The 21,069-nt window shown below is 38.5% G+C and overlaps 1 protein-coding gene across 12 annotated transcripts in view; it reads left to right on the forward strand.

The window, feature by feature from the left end:
• The window catches only part of MAPT (microtubule associated protein tau), a 168,963-nt gene that overhangs the window by 50,032 nt on the left and 97,862 nt on the right, over positions 1-21,069 (forward strand). For all 12 annotated transcript variants that reach the window (XM_036754307.1, XM_036754306.1, XM_036754305.1 and 9 more), the window contains exon 2: positions 15,289-15,474. In XM_036754307.1, the coding sequence (XP_036610202.1) occupies positions 15,289-15,474 (186 nt within the window). The remainder of the gene's footprint in view (positions 1-15,288; positions 15,475-21,069) is intronic.

The following is a 21,069-nucleotide window of genomic DNA, read 5'->3' on the forward strand; positions in this document are numbered from 1 at the left end:
ACAAGTTTATTGTTGTGGTTGTTTAGACATTTCAGTCATATCTGCCTCTTTGTGCTCCTACTTGGGGTTTTCTTGGCAAAGATAGTGGAGTGGTTTGCCATTTTCTTCTCCAGTTCATTTGACAGATGAGAAAACTGAAGCAAACAGGGTTAAGTGACTTGCCCAGGGTCACACAGCTAGTAAGTGTCTAAGGCCAGATTTGAACTCAGGAAGATGAGTCTTCCTGACTCCAGGCCCAGCACTCTATCCTGAGTCAAGAAGACCGGGGTTCAAATCCTACTTCAGACATTTAATAGCAATGTGACAGTCGGTAAGTCACTTCATTCTCTGGGGCCTAATCTTCAATCTTCCCCTATCTACTGGCTCTTTCCCTACTACCTACAAACATTCACATGTCACCCGCATCCTTAAAATGAAAAAAAAACCTCTCACTGGATCCTACCATCCTTGCTAGCTGTATTTTTTTCCCTTCTCAACTACAATCTTCGAGAAAACTACCTAACATTGATGTCTTCACTTCTTGTCCTCTCATTCTCTTCTAAACCTCTGCAGTCTGGCTTCCGTTATCATCATTCAACTGAAACTGCAAACTCTTTCCCTAGCAGTCAGCAATGAACTCTCTAAAATCCTCATCCTTCTTGACCCCTGTGCAGTCTGAGACACTGATACCTATCTTGTGTGTATATAGTTGTTTGCCTTATTCTAGCATGTAAGCTGTTTGAGAGCTTTGCCCTTCTTTGTGCCCTCAACACTTAGCACAGTGCCTAGTAAAGCCTTTAATAAATGCTTGTTGATTGATTAATTGGGCCTCAGTTTCTTCATCTGTAAAATGAGGAGACTGGACTCAATGACCTTTAAGGTCTTTTCTGACTCTAAATCTGATAATGTGACTTTAGCAGTGACACAGCAGTCTGCCTATTGTCACTTTCTTATCTCTAAAGAGAAGTGTTTTTCGTTTGCAGTCTCTGTATAAATGGTTATCATTCTCACTGGGCTGAGACCCAGAATTAGCCCTGCTCTCACTGGCATGCCGCTGTCTTTGTGAGTTCCTATCTCATTATCCTGTGTCTTATTTGGAAATCTAAGTTTAAAAAAATCCTGATTCATTTCTAAGAACGTTTCTGGGAAGCCATGATGACCACAATTTCAGAATTTAGGCCTCTACTGAAATTCATATTTTGTCTACAGCTTCCAATCCACTGGAATTTATTGAGCATGTATAATATACCCGGGGGAAGAGCAGCGTGGACCAAATAAGAAGAGACAGTCTTTGCCCTTGAGAAACTTGTAATCTAGTTATGGAGACAAATATTCATTTAGACCAACAATAATGATCGAGAATTCATGGGCAAGATTACTATTACTTCATAAATTAGGTTTGCAAGATCAGTACCCAAGTCCTTTATCTGAACAATTAGATAATATTAGACATTTAGATACAATCTATATCTAAATTTAGATATTTAGATCTTGTCATTGTTGAGTCATTTCAGTCGTGTCCGACTCTTCCTGACCCCATTTGGGGTTTTCTTGGCAAAGATACTGGAATGGTTCACCATTTACTTCTCCAGCTCATTTTACAGAGGAGGAAACTGAGGCAAACCAGGGTTAAGTGACTTGCTTAGGGTCACACAGCTAGTACGTGTCTCAGGCTGGATTTGAACTCGGGTCTTCCTGAATCTGGGCCCAGCATTATATCCACTGCACCACCTAGCTGCCCTCAGATACTTAAATATTTAGATACAATCTGAACAATTAGATAACCTATCATTATGTGAATGGAGCCATGCCTGTAGCCTCTTGGCTCGGACAACTAGACTGCCCATAGGCATGGCTAAATGAGGTGATTGCCATGCTCTTCAATTATCTTTAAAAAAAAATAGGATGTCTTACAGTTACTATAAATATTAAAGAATGAAATAGATAGTCCTAAAGAGGAAGTCTTAAAACAGATACTTAAGCACAATTTGGCCTACTTCTCAATAACCCTTAACTGTCTATCTACACTCCAGTTTTCTCTACTTCACACTTTAAATACTTTAGTGTTAAGAGGATTTTGGAGCAAAGAGAGATGAGAATGAGGTACTCTCAAGGATAAGGTGGTAAATGTTTAACAACCAGCTCTTTTGGAGGGAACAAGTACATGTGACATACTTTGGTTAAATCTGCATTATCAGCATTTTTGCCATCAATCAACAAAACAATAAATCAAGCCCTGATTTGTAGTGTTTGCCAATTTCTGAAATATAAATGCTGACATTGAAAACTGAGCAGCTCCAGCACACCCCTAGGTTCTCTAAACTTTTTTTTAAAATCGCGTTCATTATAGTTTTCGAATTCCAGGTGTTCCTCTCCTTGAGACTCATTTAATCCTATATAGACAGATACATTTATAATGCTGATGGTTATTTTATCTGATACATTAGCAGCAGATTGTTTTTACTTTAATCCAGAAATACACCGGGCTCGTGGTTTCATGATTCAGCTGAGTCACAGACAGTCTCTTAGTGTCCCAGAAACAGTGGAGAGCCTCCAAGTCATTTTGCATTGACCGGTCGGTGCCTAATTTCACATAACTTAATATAGATAGTCTCATTAGAGTAAGTATTTGCTGCCCTCTAAAGATGAGATGCAGCTTCAGACTTTGATCTCTGGTAGCGTAACTTGTGCTTTAGTGTATTTAGGATATGAATGGATACTGTTCCCCTAAAAGATGGAAGGTCTCACTCTCTTTGACATACACAAAGTCAAAACTCACCAAGACCCCACTCATATGAAATTTGGGCTGAAATTTAACTCTGAAGCGCCTCCAGAAGGAATGGTTTAATTTGGGGTAAGGACTAATTTAGGTCGGAGAAAGTCCCTTGCCTTTAGTAATCACAGCTGACATCTGTCCTTCAAAGCAGCCTTTTTGCCTTGTTGCCTTTAAGAAATGACAGTCTTCCCTACCCCGTGGTGCAGTTGGGAAAGGGTATGCATGTTTAACCTGTGAAAAAGCTTTGCTAATTTTACTGTAACTGGGGAATAAAGCCCAGGTGAATCACTGAATGAGGAGGAGGATATGGCACTATTGGACTTAGAAGTGAGGTGAATATGTGAGGGGCAGGGTATTCTTTAGGACCTCCTGTTGGAGTGGATCATCCCAAATCAGTTAATCCCAACCAACCCATGGTAGGGAATGCGATTCTATTGCAGCTCAAATGTTGTGGCAGTGCAGAATAGGGTATGTGAGCAACCTAAATGTGTGAGTTTTACTTTAGGAATCCCGAGGGAAATACACATTAATGATCAGTTAATTGGCTTTTTGTAAACAGTTTTAACTGGAGTCTAAGACTGAAATGTCTTAGGAAGACCTGAGGAAGAGAGGGGACCAGAAGCCTACCTAAGCAGAATCTTGTGACTTCTGTAATTCCATGGTGCAGTCTCTACCTTCAGGGGCTATTGTAGGAAGAGCTCTATACTTGAAACCTGAAGACTTAAGTTCACGTCCAAACCCAGATACTTTCTAAAACATCTTTTTCCTCTCAGGGACTCTTTCTCCACCTGTAAAATGGTAGGATTGTGCCTAGTTGATTTCAGAAGTCCATCCCCATCATTCTTAGATTCTACTTGTCTGTTTTCCCGGTGTCACCAAGTCAAAATGTATTAGCAGTAGAGTGAACTGGAAGCTCTTGGGGCTCTGTTCACATCTCTGTGTTCCCAATCAAACTCCATCTCCAAGTACAGTTATCTCTCTGCAGGAGACTAAAATTCACCATGAATAGGGCTGGCAGCATACCATTCTCCATCCTTATAGAGCATCTACTACAGTGTTTCCCAGCTGAGACTATACTGAGAACTAGTAAAATATCAAAATTTTCTCCCAAGAACTGCTCAGCCTCATCATGGGCCTTTGTGGCTCAGGAGCTGTGACCAGGAGCTAGGGAAGAGAGACCTCAGGTTAGGTTACAAGGATAGCACTCCTTCTGGGATTACTCTCCAAACTCCTGCTGGAGGTTCTCTTCCCAGAGGGCAATGACTCAGAGTTCTAGGAATAAGCTTAAGGGGTTAGGATTTCTATTACTTATGATCTCCCTGTTCTCATTTAATCATTTAACATCAGCTTTTACAGAAGGGCATTTACTGGGAATGTATAGCAAAAAAACAGTAGTTACAAAATAGTCTTCCCAAACACTCTTCACACACACACACACACACACACATACACACACACACACACACCATCCCTAGAGAGAGTGGGCTTAAACTTAAAATCCCAAAGAGTATGGCATGCATGTAGGGAACTCCTAGAGCCAGGGGTACTTCAGGACTCCTGGCCTTGAGAGTCCTTTCCTCGCTTTGCAGAGCCTCCACAAAGTTCACCAAAGAGAGAGGCATTGATAATGGATGAGTTGCTTCCCCCTGCTCAGCTGATCTGGCTCCTTTCAGGGCACAATTTCTCTGTTATGGGTCAGCCTACTGCTGGGGCTGGGTTAAATAGATCTCAGGGCTGCTGCTGATACCAGCTCTGGTTGCTGGTGGAGTGTCTGATCGCTTTGATGGATCTGTTGCTCCCAGCAGTTCTGCTCTTAGAATATTAGATTGGGAAAGAATAAACATGAAACAAAGAAATGCCATGCCTTCATGGATGTATGGTGGTTGGATGAGAGATAAGGTAGCCATGCACTCTGAAGGAATATTATGGATCTAGAGATGCCCAAGAGAAAAACCCAGACAAAGAGAGTAATTCCACAACTACAAGCATATGCTCGGGAAAAAGAATGGTTTGGCCATAGGTAGTACAAGAGTAATTGGGAAAAAATGAAGTAAAAAATAAACATGAAATTATGAGTGAACTGAGAGCTCTGGAGGAAATAATTGGAAGGAGAATAAATGGCACAGAACAGAAGGTAGAAAATTTTACCCAAGTAATGAACTCTCTGAAAATCAGAATGGACTAAACAGAACTCAGTGAGGTAACAAGAAATTTTAGAACAAAATCAAAAGCTAATCAATTCAAAGAAAACGTACAGTATCCACTATCAGAAACAACTTACTGGGAAAATCATGATTTAAGAATAATCAGACCTTCCTAAAACCATAACTAAAAAACAAAGTCTGAATGCCATATTTCAAGAAATCATCAGTGAAAACTGAGCAGAACTGTTAGAACCAGAGGGCAAAATGAAAAGAGAAAGGATCCCCCAGTTATATCCTGAGTAAAACCCCAATGAATGCCATAGCCAATATTTATAGTTTCTAGGTCAAGGAAAAAAATATTATAGTCAGAATGAATGAGCTCAAGTACCAAAGAACCATAATCAGGATCACACAAGACTTGGCAGCTACTATATAAAAAGAAGAGAATATCTTAGAATATGACATTGTAGAAGGCAAAATATAAAGGCTTATAACCAAGAATTACTTAACCTTTAAAAAGTGAGTATAATCCTACAGGAAAAAAATAGATCTTTAATATAATAGAAGACTTTCAAGAATGTGTGATGAAAAGACCAGAGCTGAATAGAAACTTGGAAATGAAAACACAGAAATCAAGAGAAATCCACCAAAAAAATGCTCCAAAGAGTTTAGAGCATTTGAAAAGAGCTTTATAGTGATGATGTGCTTACATTCTAATGGGTAAGAAGAAGCAACTATCTCTTCAGAACTCTAATGTCTTCAAGCTCGAAAGAAATGGTTATATAAGATAAATATGGGGGCCTGTGTTGGTAACCAAAAATGGGCTCCTTAGCACTTAGTCAACAAGTGCCCTTGACTAGTTTGGCTTTTTCCCCTGAACTGAATGCTGTTTGTATGTTGGACTGGAGTAAGCTTGTTGGCCCCTTCACCTTGCTTCCCTTGCTTAAGCTGATGGAAAGAACCTGTGCTTTCCCGGTCAACCCCTTCACCTTGCTTAAGCAGATTGAAAGAACCTGTGCTTTCCTGGTCAACCCCTTCACCTTGCTTAAGCAGACTGAAAGAACCTGTGCTTTCCCCGGCGTACCTTACACCCCCGCAGAAGCCGGATGGTTAAAAACAGCTTCCGTTGGAGCCAGAGGCTGCTACAGCCACAGCCACAGCCACAGCCGAAGCCGAAGCTGAAGCAGGAGCTGCCAGTAGCAGAGCTGACCCACGGGGGGAAGCTGAACAAGGACTTGAGGCCAGTGGGTAATCTTTTTACCATAGAGGGGGAAGCATGATTTTGCTTTACACCATCATGCTTCTCTGTAGCCTCCTGGTTACTCTTGTAAGGCGTACTTATTGGGCCTGGAAGCTTTTGATCAATATGTCAAAATGGGGATGCTGGTTCATGGGTTGGTTACTGTGGAGCCTAAATATATGCTTTGATTCTTCTGCCTCCTACTTTGAGAGTTTCTTATATCCAGCGGTTCCGAACCTTTCAGACATATATATGATCCTCTTTGAGATTATAAACTCTGCCCTCCTAATACAGGGCCTAGTTCTATTTGGTTGGTTTTAGGGTTGGATAGAAAAAGTAGGAGGGAGAGAAGTGGAACTTGTTATTTCTAATATGTGGGGTGTGTAAGAAGCAGCATATACTAACATGGAAAGATGGGAGCAGACATCTAATGAACCTCACTCTTATCTGAGTAAGTCAAAGGAGGGTTACTTAGAGACAAGAGGCAGTAGAAGAGTATTTAAGAGGGAGAAATAAACTAGGGGAAGGAATAATCATGAGCAAAACAATCTTCAGTGTCAGAGAGTGGGTTTTAAATTAGGGTTTAAAAAATGAAAGAAAGGGTAAGGAATAGTGAACTGGAGTCTGGGTGAGAAAAAGAGAGAAAGAGCAGCAGAATGGACATGGATTGTTTCAGTGTTTTATCACTACTCTTAATCATACTTCTCTTTTACTGCCGTCTGTTGTAAAAGGAAAGATGATGGCAAAGAATGAGGAAAGTAATAAAAACATATGATGGAAATGAAAATAGAATTAACAAAAAATAAGGGTGAATATGAATGGACTCACCTCACCCATAAAATGGAAGAGAATAGTAGGCTAGATTAAAAAGAATCCAACAATACATTGTTTACAAGAGACATAATTAAAGAATAAATATTCACATAATGTTGAAATGCGGTGGAACAGAATTTAAGTTTGCTTTAGATGAACTCAAAAAACATAGGTAGCAATGATGATCTCAGAAAAAGGCAATAGTAGAGAATGGGCATGGTCAAAAGGGTAAACAAGGAAACTCCACTATGTTTTATTTAGAGACACCACCGGCAGTAAAATAATCTCATACTTTATACACGCACACACACACTCGGAACTGCATAACATCCAAGTACTTAAAAGCATAAATGGATGGATATGTATGTAAAAGGTATGGACATATACAGGTACATGCATACATAGAATTTGTGTGTGGTTTATCATTCATTCTTGAAGAGGACCATGACATCAGGAAGATGATGCCATGACTTGCAAATGAATTTGATTTAAGTGAGGGAGGGCTGTGCAAAGTCACCAGCCTTGCTTTCTCCTCCAGAGCCATCTGGGTCTAGTGGGCAGATATAGATCAGGATGACTGGAGATGGTCCAACACATAGAATTTAAAAAACGCATAAAAGAGGCATTACTACACATATATATGTATGTACATGTATGTGTATGTATATACACACACATACATATGTATGTGTATGTATATACACACACATACATATGTATGTATCTGTATATCTATACCTCTAGATCGATATATAGATCTGTATCTATAGTACCACCTCGTCTTATGTGGACTTTTTATTTATTAGCAGAAAAAATATTGGTGGGAGAAATGTATGTACATACATAAATAGATATATGCTTTTGAAAATATTTCTATAATGGCTTAGAATGTATATTCTCTGTATTTTATGTGTATATGCAGATATGTGTATTTGTATATATACACACACATTATATATATATATATATATATATATATATATATATATATATATATATATATACATGTAAATGTTCCCCCTCAAATTGAATATAACACTAGAGAGTAAGATGGTGGTACACAGAGGACTAAAGAATAATCTGCCCTAGTTGGATGCAGTTATGCTGAGCAACCTCTAGGAGGAGGAGGTGAGGGAGAGGCAACAGACGGGTTTGGAGGTATGGTCCTTGTTGCAGAAAGTGGGCCCTGAAAGAGGGATAGTACTGTTCTCTCCTCTAGCTCTTGACACCCCGGGATAAAGCTCTGATCACTCTGCCTTAGTTATGGCTTTAGGTCTGGAGCTAGGATTTCATCTGTGAAGAGAACTCAGTGTCAAAACACCACTGTCTCCATAGTTTAGCAGTTTGCCTTCCCCTCATAATCTTGGAGAGTTTCCTTGGACACTGAAAGGCTCAGTAACTTGTCAGTATTCACCGGGCTAACATCTGTCAGAGGCAGAATTTGAACCCAGCTCTTTCTGGCTGGTACTCTATGCAATATGCCACCTTAACTCTCATGATAAGTATAATATTAAAATGTAATGGAAAATTTTAGAAAGGTAAAATTTTGAGGAAGTAGACTTTGACCTCTTGATCTCACAACTGTCCTTTCTATTTCCTTTGAATTACAGGAGTTTGTAAGGCAGAACCCCCACAATGTGTGTACAGAGGTATTTACCTCATTTGGGCATTTGTTTCTTTGTTTTTAAAAGGTGATCACAAAAGATAAAATAGATAATTTTAACTACATGAAATTAAAAGCTTTTGCATTCCATTTACAAAATTGATATAACTAGACTGAGAAGGAAGGAGTCAGCTGGGGAAAATCTTGTTATCAGATATTTCTAATAAGAATCTGATAGTCAAGATAGATAGGCAATGAACAGAAATATGTAAGACCAAAAGCCATTCCTCAATAAAATAAGTCAAAGTATACGCATAGACAGTTCTCAGAAAACTAGCAGGCAATTAACAATCATATGAAAGAATGCTCTAAATCATTATAAATGAAATTCAAACAAACCATTTCTGAGGTTTTGCCTCACATTCGGCAAATTGACAAACATAACCAGATAAAGAATGAGTGGTGGAGTCACTGGGAGAAAGACTGGAATACTAATGCCTTGTTGGCACAGCAGTGAATTAATCCAATCATTCTATAAAATAATTTGCAATTTATGTGAAGATTATGACTCAAATATCAATACCCTTTTATCTGAATATTCCACTGCTAGGCATTCTTCAGGGAGGTAAATGGTCAAAGGATGGCTATGTATGCCTAAAAATATTTACAGCAGCACTTTTTTTCACAGCCACAGACTAGGTGCCCATTGATTGGGAAAGAACTAAACAACTTTTGATACCTAGGATCTTTTCGTGGTTGTTGAGTCATTTTTTTCAGTTGTGTCTGACTCTTCATGACCCTATTTGGGGTTTTCTTGGCAAAAATCCTGGAGTGGTTTGTTATTTCCTTCTTCAGCTTTTACAGATGAGGAAACTGAAGCAAACAGGATAAAATGACTTGCCCAGGGTCACAGGCCTGATACACTATCCACTGCACCTCCTAGCATACGTGTGTATCTATGTGTAAGTGTAGGTATGTGTGTATATATGTATACATATACATATACACATGCATATATACACATAATTATTTATATATCATAATTTATTTGTGTATACCTAGGATCAAAAGATCATAAATCATGAGATCATCCATTTAGAAGGCACCTTAGAGCAGTGTAATATCAAATTCAAATAGAAATGGAGCCATTAAGCCATACATATTGGGCTACGTATTGACTTAGAAAACCATACGTTGTTATTATTTATGTTCTGTTGTATTTTTTTTCATTTTGTTAAATGTTTCCCAATTTCATTTTAATCTGGTTCTGGCCACACTTGGCAGTGTGCCAGTAGGCAGTGCGTTTGATACTTACACCTTAGAGGACATTGAATAATGAAGGGAACGGAGTATTACTGTTGTAAAAAGATGAATATGATGAACACAGAGAAGAATAGGATGACTTATAGGGACTGCTGCAAAGGGAAGTAAGAAGAACCAGAAAAAATATATATACGCCTACAACAATATAAACAGAAAGAATGGTAACAAAATAATCACAATTGATGCTGCAGAGCCAAGGTTGGCCTCAGAGAACAGCCATGAGAGATGGAGGACCCATGGGTTTTTGGATTCTTTTCAATGTCTTGGTTAGTTTTGCTGTACTGTTTATTTTTCTCTCATTTTTTGTGGTAAAAGATGGCTCTCTAAGAGGGGGAAATGGAGGGCGATACATTTGAAAATCTGGGTGACTAAAAAAATCCAAAAGCTATCAAGAAACTTTTAAAAAGAGAATTAGAAATTATTGAATTTAACAACCCAGTGATCAATAAACTCAAGGGCAGAAATTACTTGGTACAGAACTTCCTCTATGACAAGAATTTCTGGGGAAACTGGAAAGCAGTTTAGAATAAATTAGCTCTATAGCAATACATCATATGGCACAATAAGCTCAAAATGGAAACATGGCCTAAGTGTTAAAAGTCACATTAGAAAACAATTAGGAAAAAAAAAACACATCAGGTATCTGTCACAGTTATGGCCAGGAGGAGAATTCTTAACCAAATGAGGGATAGAGGCAGTTATTGTTCAGTTATTTAGTTGTGTCTGACTCTGTCTATGGCGTTTTCTTGGCAAAGATACTCAAGTGGTTTGCCATTTCCTTCTCCAGTGGATTAAGGCAAACATTGTTAAGTGACTTGCCCAGGGTCACAAACCAGTAAGTATCTCAGGCAGGACTTGAACTCAGATCTTCCTGATTACAGGCACAGTGCTCTATCTCTGAGCCATCTAGCTACCTCTATAGAGACAATTACAGAAGATAAATAATTTCAGTTGTAAGAAATTTAAAAAGGTTTTGTATGAGCAAAACACAACTTGGTTGAGGAAAGGAAGTGGTCTATTAGGGGAAAAAAAGCTATACATTAATTATTTCTGATATTCAAGATATCAGGGAACTAAATTATTTAATTTAACATAAGCTCAAAAGCCATTTCCCAATAGTTAAATGGTCAGTGGCTGACCACAAAGGAGAGATATGAGAATCTTTGCTTCTTTGAAAAGGTGGAGGATTGTAACCATGGAACACAACATATAATGTCAGATTTGGTTGATGTACTGGCTACTTTTGCTGCTTTTTTTTCTTTTCTTTCTTTCTTCCTCTCTTTTTATTATGGGATGGCTGTCTGGGACAAGGCAGGGGAGAAGGCATATCTTGGTAAAGAAAGGTGATTTTAAAAGCTATAGGAACATGCATATGTGTGTGTGTGTGTGTATATATATACATATATAATATTGATATATGTCAATAATATATAACATGTAAAGATATGTCTATATCAACACAACTCTAAAATAGCAGTACTGTTGTTCATCCTTCATTGTCCAAGAGAACCAATGACATCGCAGGAGTGACGTCTTGACTTGCAAGTGAGTTAGATTTAAGTGAGGCAGATCTACACAAAGACATCAGCCTCGCTGTCTCCTCCAGAGTCATTGGAGTCCAGCAAGACAAAAGGCAAGATGACTGGCGATGAAGGCTCCAGCAATGGCTCACATTTGTATTAGCACTTTATGGTTACAAATCATTTGCTCCTCACCAGAACCCTATGAGATAGGCTGTGGAAATATCCTTATCCCTGTTTGCATGTGAAAAACACAAGATTCAGACTCTCCCAAGGTCATGGTTGGTAATGGAACAAGCCAGGACTTGAACACAGATCCTCAGATTCCAGATCTTAAGTTCTTTCAGATCTACTATGTCCTGAAATGAAAGACTCTTGGCAGGATGATGAGAAAACTATTTGTAAGGTCCCCCATCACCTCCCCTATTTTTCTCTCTTCCTTCTAAGTGAGGCAGGTTCTCCTCTTAGTTCTTTCTCAGCAAACCAGAGTGAGCCCACTTTCCTTGCTGACAACTGACTACTTTTGGGATTTTCTTGGAGTGGTTTGCCGTTTCCTTCTCTGTGCCACCTGGCTGCCCTTATACGTAGTTGTTTGCTTCCCCATTAGGCTGTGAGACCAAGCCCTGGTAGTTGTGGTAGTGGTTGTTTGGGGTGGGGGGGGAGGTGTTGTAATTTTTGCCCTTATCCTCAGCACCTAGCATAGTACCTGGCACATAGTAAGTATTTAGTAAATGCTAGTTGACTAAAAGGCTAAGTAACTTGCTTATGGTCATACAAACAATGTGTGTCAGAGGCAGGTCTTGAACTCAGTTCTCCCTGACTGACCTTCTGTTTTCTCCATCAAACTGCCCTTCTGTGGTGGCATACCCCACTTTCTGTTATGTCAGATCATCATTAGTCACATTTTAGAACATAGGCATGTATTTCTGGTCCCCATCAGCTTGTGGCTATTAGATACTGAAAAATTAAGGGAGCCACTGACCCAATCTTTATTGTGAGATAGAGAGGCATGGTTCATGTTAAACTTGACCGTATTCGATGTTACTCTGCATTAAACCATGGGAAGTTGTGTCTGTCTAAAGAATGCCACCTGCTCCAGTTTTCTCAGCAGCACTGTTTCTGTTCCAAATGTGATTAATTAAAAACTCTGTGCCTCTTTTGCCATATTACAACCAACAATCTTGGAGTATCCATGCAGTTTGTTATTTTGTACAGCGGTCAAAAACATTTATTGTTGCAGAATGATAACATTCACTCAGACCAAAGCTGTAGCTTATTATAGAGGAAGGAAGGAAATCCTGTCTTGTTCTCTACATTCTGGGACTGAAATGTCCAGGAGGCTGATATAGACAGGCACATTTAATAGTCTCCATTTCAGTTTTTGTCAAGGTGTGATTTAAAGTTTTCAGAGAATTACTATTCATTGTTCTCCTAGAAATTTTTAGCAGTAACTCTTAAAGGCTTTTAAGCATCCTAACTGATCATAGATTTTAATCTAGAAGAGACCTTAGAATCCATTGAGTCCAACTACCTCATTTTACAAATAAGGAAATCGAGGCTGAAAGGTTAAGTGACTTGCCCAAGATCATACAGCCAGTACATCTCAAAGGCAGGATTTGAACTCGGGTCTTCTTGAGTTGTCTCCAAAGTGTCAGACTTGTCTCCAAAGAAGAGATGAAAAAATGCATTTCAGTTCTTTCTTTTCATAGGTATGGAAAATTAAACATACTACCATATTTTGCTGACATGTTGATTTTTTCAGAATTGTTGGGGGAAATTTTCCCCTTATCTTCCTTTTTAAAATTTTTTTTATAATAAGGGATGGCTTTCTAAATAGGGTGTAGAATGGAGTGAGGGGAATATATTTAGAAATAAAGGTAGAATAAGAGCAAAAGATATTAATAAAAATTACAATTATGAAAATAAAACTTCATAGCCTACATTATTGTTCTTATTGTTCACTCGTTCAGTTATGTCTGACTCTTCATGACCCTATGGACCATAACACGCTGGGCCATTCTGCCCTCCACTACCTCTTGAAGTCTGTCCAAACTCATGTTTATTCCTGCCATGATGCTGTCTATCCATCTCATCCTGTGCTGTCCCTTTCTCCTTTTGTGTTCAGTCTTTCCCAACATCATGTCCTTTGTCTTCACCATTGGTTGTTGTTCAGTTGTTTTAGTTGTGTCCAACGTTTCATGATCCAGTTTGGGGTTTTCTTGGTAGAGATACTGAAGTGGTTTGCCATTTCTTTCTCCAATTTATTTGACAGATGAGGAAATGGAGGCAAACAGGGTTAAGCGATTTGTCCAGGGTCACAGCTAGTGTCTGAGGCCAGATTTGAACTGAAGAAGATGAGTCTTCCTGATTCCAGGCCCACCTAGCTGCTCTAACATATCCTTTAGCACACATCTATTGGTGGATGTCTCCTAAAGTTATAAATTCACACATCTATTGGTGGATGTCTCCTAAAGTTATAAATTCATGTCAATTCCCTATAGGTTTTAGATGTCAATTTTAGCAGAGATATTTAATGCAAAAAAAATCCCAGCCTACATCTTTTCTTGTCATTCTTGCTGCATTAATATTGTTTGTGCAATAGCTTTTTAGTTTTATATAATCAAATTGTCTATTTCTATCTTTTAAAATTTCCTCTGCCTCATGTTCATTATCAATTCCTCCACAGTCCGCAGTTGTAAATAATGTAACCTTCCAGTTTCATTTTTCTTAACAGTGTGACTTATTTAAATTGTTTATCCACTTTTAATTTATTGTGGTATGTAGTATAAGATGCTGATAAGACCTTTGTATTTTAATGCATAAGAGATAGCACAGGAGATTAGGGAAAGTGTCAATATCTAATATTGAACAACTAATGAAATGAAGAGAGAAAAGCTAAAAAGCTATATAAAAAATATGAGCCTCTTCCAGTACTTTATCATGGCATGGAAGTAACTCTGCTTTCTTAAACAAGCCCTACCAAGATGAAAAGTTTGGACCCCTTGGTAGATTGTGTGTCTGTTATAAGGACCAGCCTGAGTTTAGAAAGGTTCATTAACTACTTGGCTAATGACTTTTTCAGCCTCAGCAACTTTCTGAGATCATTTACTGAGTTATACAATGGTTATGCTGTCTTTCCCTCCATCTACTCTGTCTGTATCTTGGGTATTCTTGTACCTCTTTATCTACATGTTGTATCCCCTGTTAAAATATAAACTCTTTGAGGGCAGGAGCTGTTTGATTCTTTGCATTTGTACACCTTTGTATTTACCTGGTACACTGCATGGTACATAGTAAGTGATTACTAAGTGCTTGTTGATGATTGAGTCATTCATTCATTAATTAGTGTCAGAGCTGTGATTTGAGCCTTGGTTATATCTAACAGCAAACATTTTTTCCTGGCCGTTTAGAACGAAATGAGACCTTTCTTTTGGCTATTATGGGGAATAAAATACAAAGTCATTTTAAAGCATTACAGAAGTCATTTAGTTTTGCCCTTCTGCATTTTCTCAATCAATGGATGCTAATAGTATGGGTTATCATGGAGTTTTAAAATTTTTTTGAAAAGAGCCCTCATTCTCTAAGCGTTTGGGAACCACTGGCATAAATTATTGTTAGTTACTACTAATTCACTGACAGACTTAAAGAGAGAATACGTTAAGCACTATCACTTAGAGAGCTAGAACAAGAGGCATGGTCACAAACAATGCCTGATGGAGAAGGGGCTGAGCTGCCAGAGGATCCAGGAGGTCAGTGGGTGGTGGGCCCCTTGTAGTGGGGAAATAAGCGTCCGCTCTAGCAGGTAATTTTCTTCAGACACCTCTGAAGGCTCAGAGTGTGATTGCTTTTTCTCTCCCCCACCCCCACCCCACCTTGCATTATCTTCCCAGGCAACTCTCTAACCAGGATGGCTGAGCAAAGACCAAGCTTCAGCATGTTGGAAGACCACGCTGGGAACCAGCAGATCCATTCTGGAGAACCATTCCAGATAGGAGGAGAGAGGAAAGACATGCCTTCCCAAGGAGGTTATACTCTGCTGCAGGACAGTGAAGATGACACAGGGCATGGCTTGAAAGGTCAGTGAATGAGAAAGCAGATCTTTGTAACCCTGTGGGACAAATGATCTGCCTTTTTCTTCTCTCTTTCAATCATCACAGCTTTCAGCCTGGCTCCTCCCACCCCCCAAACTTTCCACTCAGTTTTAATTTTTTTTCCAATTAATAAGCATTGACTTTCTTTGCCTTCTATATATTCTTTCCCCCAATCCCACCAAAAAGAAAAACAAAAACAAAATCCCTGTAACATATACATGTACTTCATATCCATCACATTAATGAAGGTGACAGAGAAAATGGCAAATGCTGGAGGGGCTGTGGGAAAACAGGGACATTAATGCACTGTTGGTAGAGCTATAAATTAATTGGTCCTGTGATTCTGGAAAGCAATTTGGATCTATGTCCCAAACAGTTACTAAACTATGTGTATTCCTTGACCTAGCAATACCACTACTAGGCCTATACCCCAAAGAAATTAAAGAGGAAAAGGATCCATATGTACAAAAATATTTATAGCAGCTCTTTTTGTAGTGGCAAAGAATTGGAAACTGAGTGAGTGATCATTAAATGGGAAATGGCTGTATCAATTATGATAATATGGTATAAATGTAATGCAATGCTATTATGATATAAGAAATGATGAAAGGGATGGTTTCAGAGAAACCTAAGAAGACTTAAGAAGAACTGATTCAAAGTGAGGTGAGTAGAATGAGGAGAATATACTATCACAGAAAGTAACTTGTGTTTCCTCACTGCCTACTCTGAGTATAATAAAACTTCACTAATTTAAACTAATAATTCTGACCTGGGTCTAAGACTTGCTTTTGTTTAAAAAAAAAAGACTTTGCCAAGCTAAGGAATGGGGCTTGAAAAGAGTAGAGTTCTGTTTAACCCAGGTAGGAAATAAGCTATTTTTATCCCCTTCCATTCAAAAAATCACTTATTAAATATCTGCTGTGTGCCAGTCCCAGCTGATGGCAGTCTTCATTACTGGCATGTAAATTATTTTGGACCAGAACTGGAATTTTATTGGTATAGGGAATTCCAGATAGGGAACACCCTTTACAAGGTAGGTTGGAACCTGCTTTTCAACTTAGTTCTATAAAATCGCCCAAGGCACTGAGAGATTAAGTGACATGCCTAAACTTACCTGGCCAGTATTTGGCAGTCAGTCAAATCACCAGACATTTATTAAGTGCCAACTATGGCCAGCATTGTGTTAGGTGTTGGAGATACACGTATTAAGAATGAAACAATCTGTACTACCATTCTAATATCAGGATGTGACCAGAGATATTCTTACCTCTAAGGCCACCTCACTCTAGTGCAGCCTTATGACCTCTAACATGTAAGATAACATGGGCTTATTCTAAATATTTCTTAACTCTATGTGGCCAGAATAGAGAGATGGCCTTGGAGTCAGGAAAACCTGGTTTCAAGTCTCACCTTTGACACTAATCATTTGACCCTGAGCAAGTCACATAATCTCTGAGACTTGGGTTCTTCGTTTGTAAAGCTGAGCATACCTGTAGTACCAACATCATAGGGTTGTTGTGAGCTACAAACATTTTGCAAATTTTAAAGCACTATGTAGTTGTGATCATTATTCCTTAAAGTGGGCTCTTTTAGGCCCTCAGCTGCCCTTTTTATATGTATTGGAAAGTATAAAAAAGTGTTCCCCTAGGAAACTTACCCATCGGTTCTTGCCCCTTCCCCTGCTAATTGGTTTTCAGCACCCTCCAAGGCATGGTCCTTTCCCTTATTTATTTCCTCCCATGTTATTACCAAAGGATCAGAGATGGATTGTATTTTAGATCTTTCATTATTTTAGTCTGGCCTTCTATCGCTCCCCATTTAGCAGTTCCAGATGAACAAGGTATTACTGTTTTTGGTTTTCTAACAGTGAAGTACAAATACTTTGGTACCTCCTCCCACTTCCACCCTCTCAACTCCCTCCCCAGAGGCCCATCCTAGACCAGAAATAACTTCCTTCCCAGTTGGCCCAAGGAAGTTGAGTTCTGCTGCATGGAACTGATTTCACTGAAAAGGCAGTTCATTTATGAGACCCTGAGTGTGTTTGACCCTCCTCAGGATGCAGTACTACCCAGGATAAAAATGCTTGCTTATTATAAAATATCTGCCCAATAATGTCACATATATGTATATGTATATTTTAAGTAGAAAATAGAAGGGAAAAAAACCTTTACTTTTCTCTTCTCCTGCAATTTTATTGAATGGGGTGCTGCAGATAATTGCTGATGGTAATTAAGGCCCAAGAAGAGAATGGGGGGTAATAGGCTGGAAATTAAGCAGTCTTTTCTGTGCTTATTCAAATGAGGCTTCCTGGAGGAAACAAGATTTACTGGGGCAGTCAGTCATGCCTTGAACCTGTTAGTACCTTGTTCTCTTCTTAATGGGAACAAACATCCTGAAAGGGAAGAGAAATAAGAGCTGTTTATTAGGGCTTTAAAAAATAAAAAACTTTTCCTCCGCTTGATCAAGAAGCTGCCTGTAGCAGCTAGGAAGTGAGATGAGCTTGAATGAAGAAAGTGGTACAGTTGGAGTAGGTTCATTCTTAGAGAATTTCTCTCAAAGATTTTAGGACTCACCCTCACCTGACCTTCATAGCAAAGACCAACCCAGAGCTCCTCAGGGACAGTCTGCTTGGCTAACATGCCCCAAGTTATAGCTACTTCCAGGATAAATGCTGCTCAAACTTTACTTAGTCCTTGCTATACAAGAGAGGAATTGAGAATTTATATAAAATAACATGAAGTTTATAGAAGGAGCATTTTCTTTTTTGGATTTTTTTGTGTTTGAGGAGTGGGATGGGGTGGAGGGGCAGAGAGGTCCCAGGCCCAGATAAACCTTAATGGTAATAACATTTCCTTCAATTGTGATTTTTTAAAAAAAAATTAATATTTTATTTTGCCCAATTACAAATAAGAACAATTTTAATCTTCATTTTTTACAGTTTTGAGTTCCAAATTCTCTCTTACCCTTCCACCCTTCCTCCTTCCCTAAGATGGCAAGCAGTTTGATAAAGGTTATATATGTGCTATCATGCAAAATATATTTCCACATTAGTCATGTTGTAAAAGAAAACACAGACCACCCCCCAAAAAAACAACCCAAGAAAAATAAAGTAAAAAAATAACCCAGTATGCTTTGATCTGCATTCAGATTCTATCAGTTCCTCATGTGGTAGTGGATAGCATTTTTCATCATAAGTCCTTCAGAATTGCCTTAGATCTTTGTATTGCTGAGAATAATTGTCAATCAGTGTTGATCATTGTACAATATTGCTATTACCGTATACAATGTTGTCCTGGTTCTGCTTATTTTACTTTGCATCAGTTCATGCAAGTCTTTCCAGGTTTTTTCTGAATGCATCATGCTTATCATTTCTTATAGTACAATAGTATTTCATCACAATCACATACCATAATTTTTTCAGCCATTCCCCAATTGATGGGCATTTCATCAATTTCCAATTCTTTGCCACCATAAAAAAAAAGAGCTGCTATAAATATTTTTGTACATATAGTCCCTTCTCCTTTTTTCTTCTCTTTGGGATACAAACTGAGTGTGGTATTTCTGTGTCAAAGGGTATGTACAATTTTGTAGCCCTTTGGACCTAGTTCTTTTTTGTTTCCCCACATTCAATTTACTTATTTATTTTAGTTTTCAACATTCACTTCCACAAGATTTTGAGTTCCACATTTTTTTCCCATCTCTCCCCTCACCTCACCACATAAGTGTACATTCTGATTACCACTTCTCCCAGTCTGCCCTCCCTTCTATTAACCCCACCCCTTATCTCCTTCCCCTTCTATTTTCCTATAGGGTAAGCTAGATTTTTATACCCCATTGCCTGTGTATCTTATTTCCCAGTTGCATGTAAAAACAATTTTTAATATTCATTTTTTAAAACTTTGTTCCAAATTCTTTCCTTTCTTCCCTCCCCACCCACCCTCATTGAGAGGGCAAGCAATTCAATATAGGTTATACATGTGTAGTCATGCAAAACACCTCCATAATAGTCATGTTGTGAAAGACTAACTATATTTCCCTCCATCTTATCCTACCCCCTCATGTATTCTATTCTCTCCTTTGACCCTGTCCCTCTTCAAAAGTGTTTCCTTCTGATTACCCCCTCCTCCAATCTGCCCTCCCTTCTTTTACCCCCTCCCTCTTTTCTTCCCTTCCCTCCCACTTTCCTGTAGGGCAAGATAGATTTCCATACCCAATTGAATGTGTATGTTATTCTCTCCTTAAGCCAAATCCAGTGAGAGGTAAGGTTCCCTCATTCTCTCTCACCTCCCCCCTCTTCCCCTCCACTGTAAAAGCTTTTTCTTGCCTCTCTTATTTGAGATAATTTACCCCATTCTACCTCTCCCTTTCTCCTTCTCCCTTCTCTCACCCCTTAATTTTATTTTTTAGATATCATCCCTTCATTTTCAATTAACTCTGTGCCCTCTGTCTAGATGTATTTTCTCCAGCTATCCTAATAATGAGAAAAGTCTCATGAGTCATAAATACCGTCTTTCCGTGTAGGAATGTAAGCAGTTTAACTTTATTAAGCCCCTTGTGATTTCTCTTGCCTGATTACCTTTTGATGTTTCTCTTGAGTCTTGTATTTGAAAGTAGATTTTTCTATTTAGAAAAATTCTATTCTTCACAAGAATGCATCAAATTCCTCTATGTCATTGAATATCAATTTTTCCCTCTTACTAATTACACTCAGTTTTTCCAAGTAGGTGATTTTTGGTTTTAATCCTAGCTCCTTTGACCTCCAAAATATCATATTCCAAGCCCTCTGATCCCTTAATGTAGAAGCTGCTAAATCTTGTGTTATCCTGACTGTGGCTCACCATACTTGAATTGTTTCTTTCTGGCTGCCTGCAAATTTTCTCCTTGACCTGGGAACTCTGGAATTTGGTTATAACATCCTGGGAGTTTTCCTTTTGGGATCTCTTTCAGGAGGTGATGAGTAGATTCTTTCAATTTCTATTTTCCCCTCTGGTTCTTAGAATATCTGAGAAGTTTTCCTTGATAATTTCTTCAAAGATGATGTCTAGGCTCTTTTTTTGATCATGGCTTTCAGGTAGTCCAATAATTTTAAAATTATCTCTCCTGGATCTATTTTCCAGGTCAGTTGCTTTTCCAATGAGATTTCACATTGTCTTCTATTTTTTCATTCTTTTGGTTTTGTCTTACATTTTCTTGATTTCTCATAGAGTCATTAGCTTCCATTTGCTCCATTCTAATTTTTAAGGAATTATTTTCTTCAGTGAGCTTTCAGACCTTTTTTTCCCTTTGGCCAATTATGATTTTAAAGCATTCTTCTCCTCATTGGCCTCTTTTGCTATTTGGCCTAGTCTGTTTTTTAAGGTGTTATTTTCCTCAGTATTTTTGGGTCTCCTTTAGCAAGCTTGTTTTTCATGATTTTCTTGCATCACTATCATTTCTCTTCCCAATTTTTCCTCTACTTTTCTCTTACTTGATTTTCAGAATCCTTTTTGAGCTCTTCTATGGCCTGAGACCGATTCATATTTTTCTTGGAGGATTTGGATGTAGGAGCTTTGATTTTGTTGTCTTCTTTTGAGTGTATGT

The sequence above is a fragment of the Trichosurus vulpecula genome, chromosome 4 (genome assembly GCF_011100635.1).
Source record: "Trichosurus vulpecula isolate mTriVul1 chromosome 4, mTriVul1.pri, whole genome shotgun sequence".
In the NCBI taxonomy this organism is placed as follows: Eukaryota; Metazoa; Chordata; class Mammalia; order Diprotodontia; family Phalangeridae; genus Trichosurus; species Trichosurus vulpecula.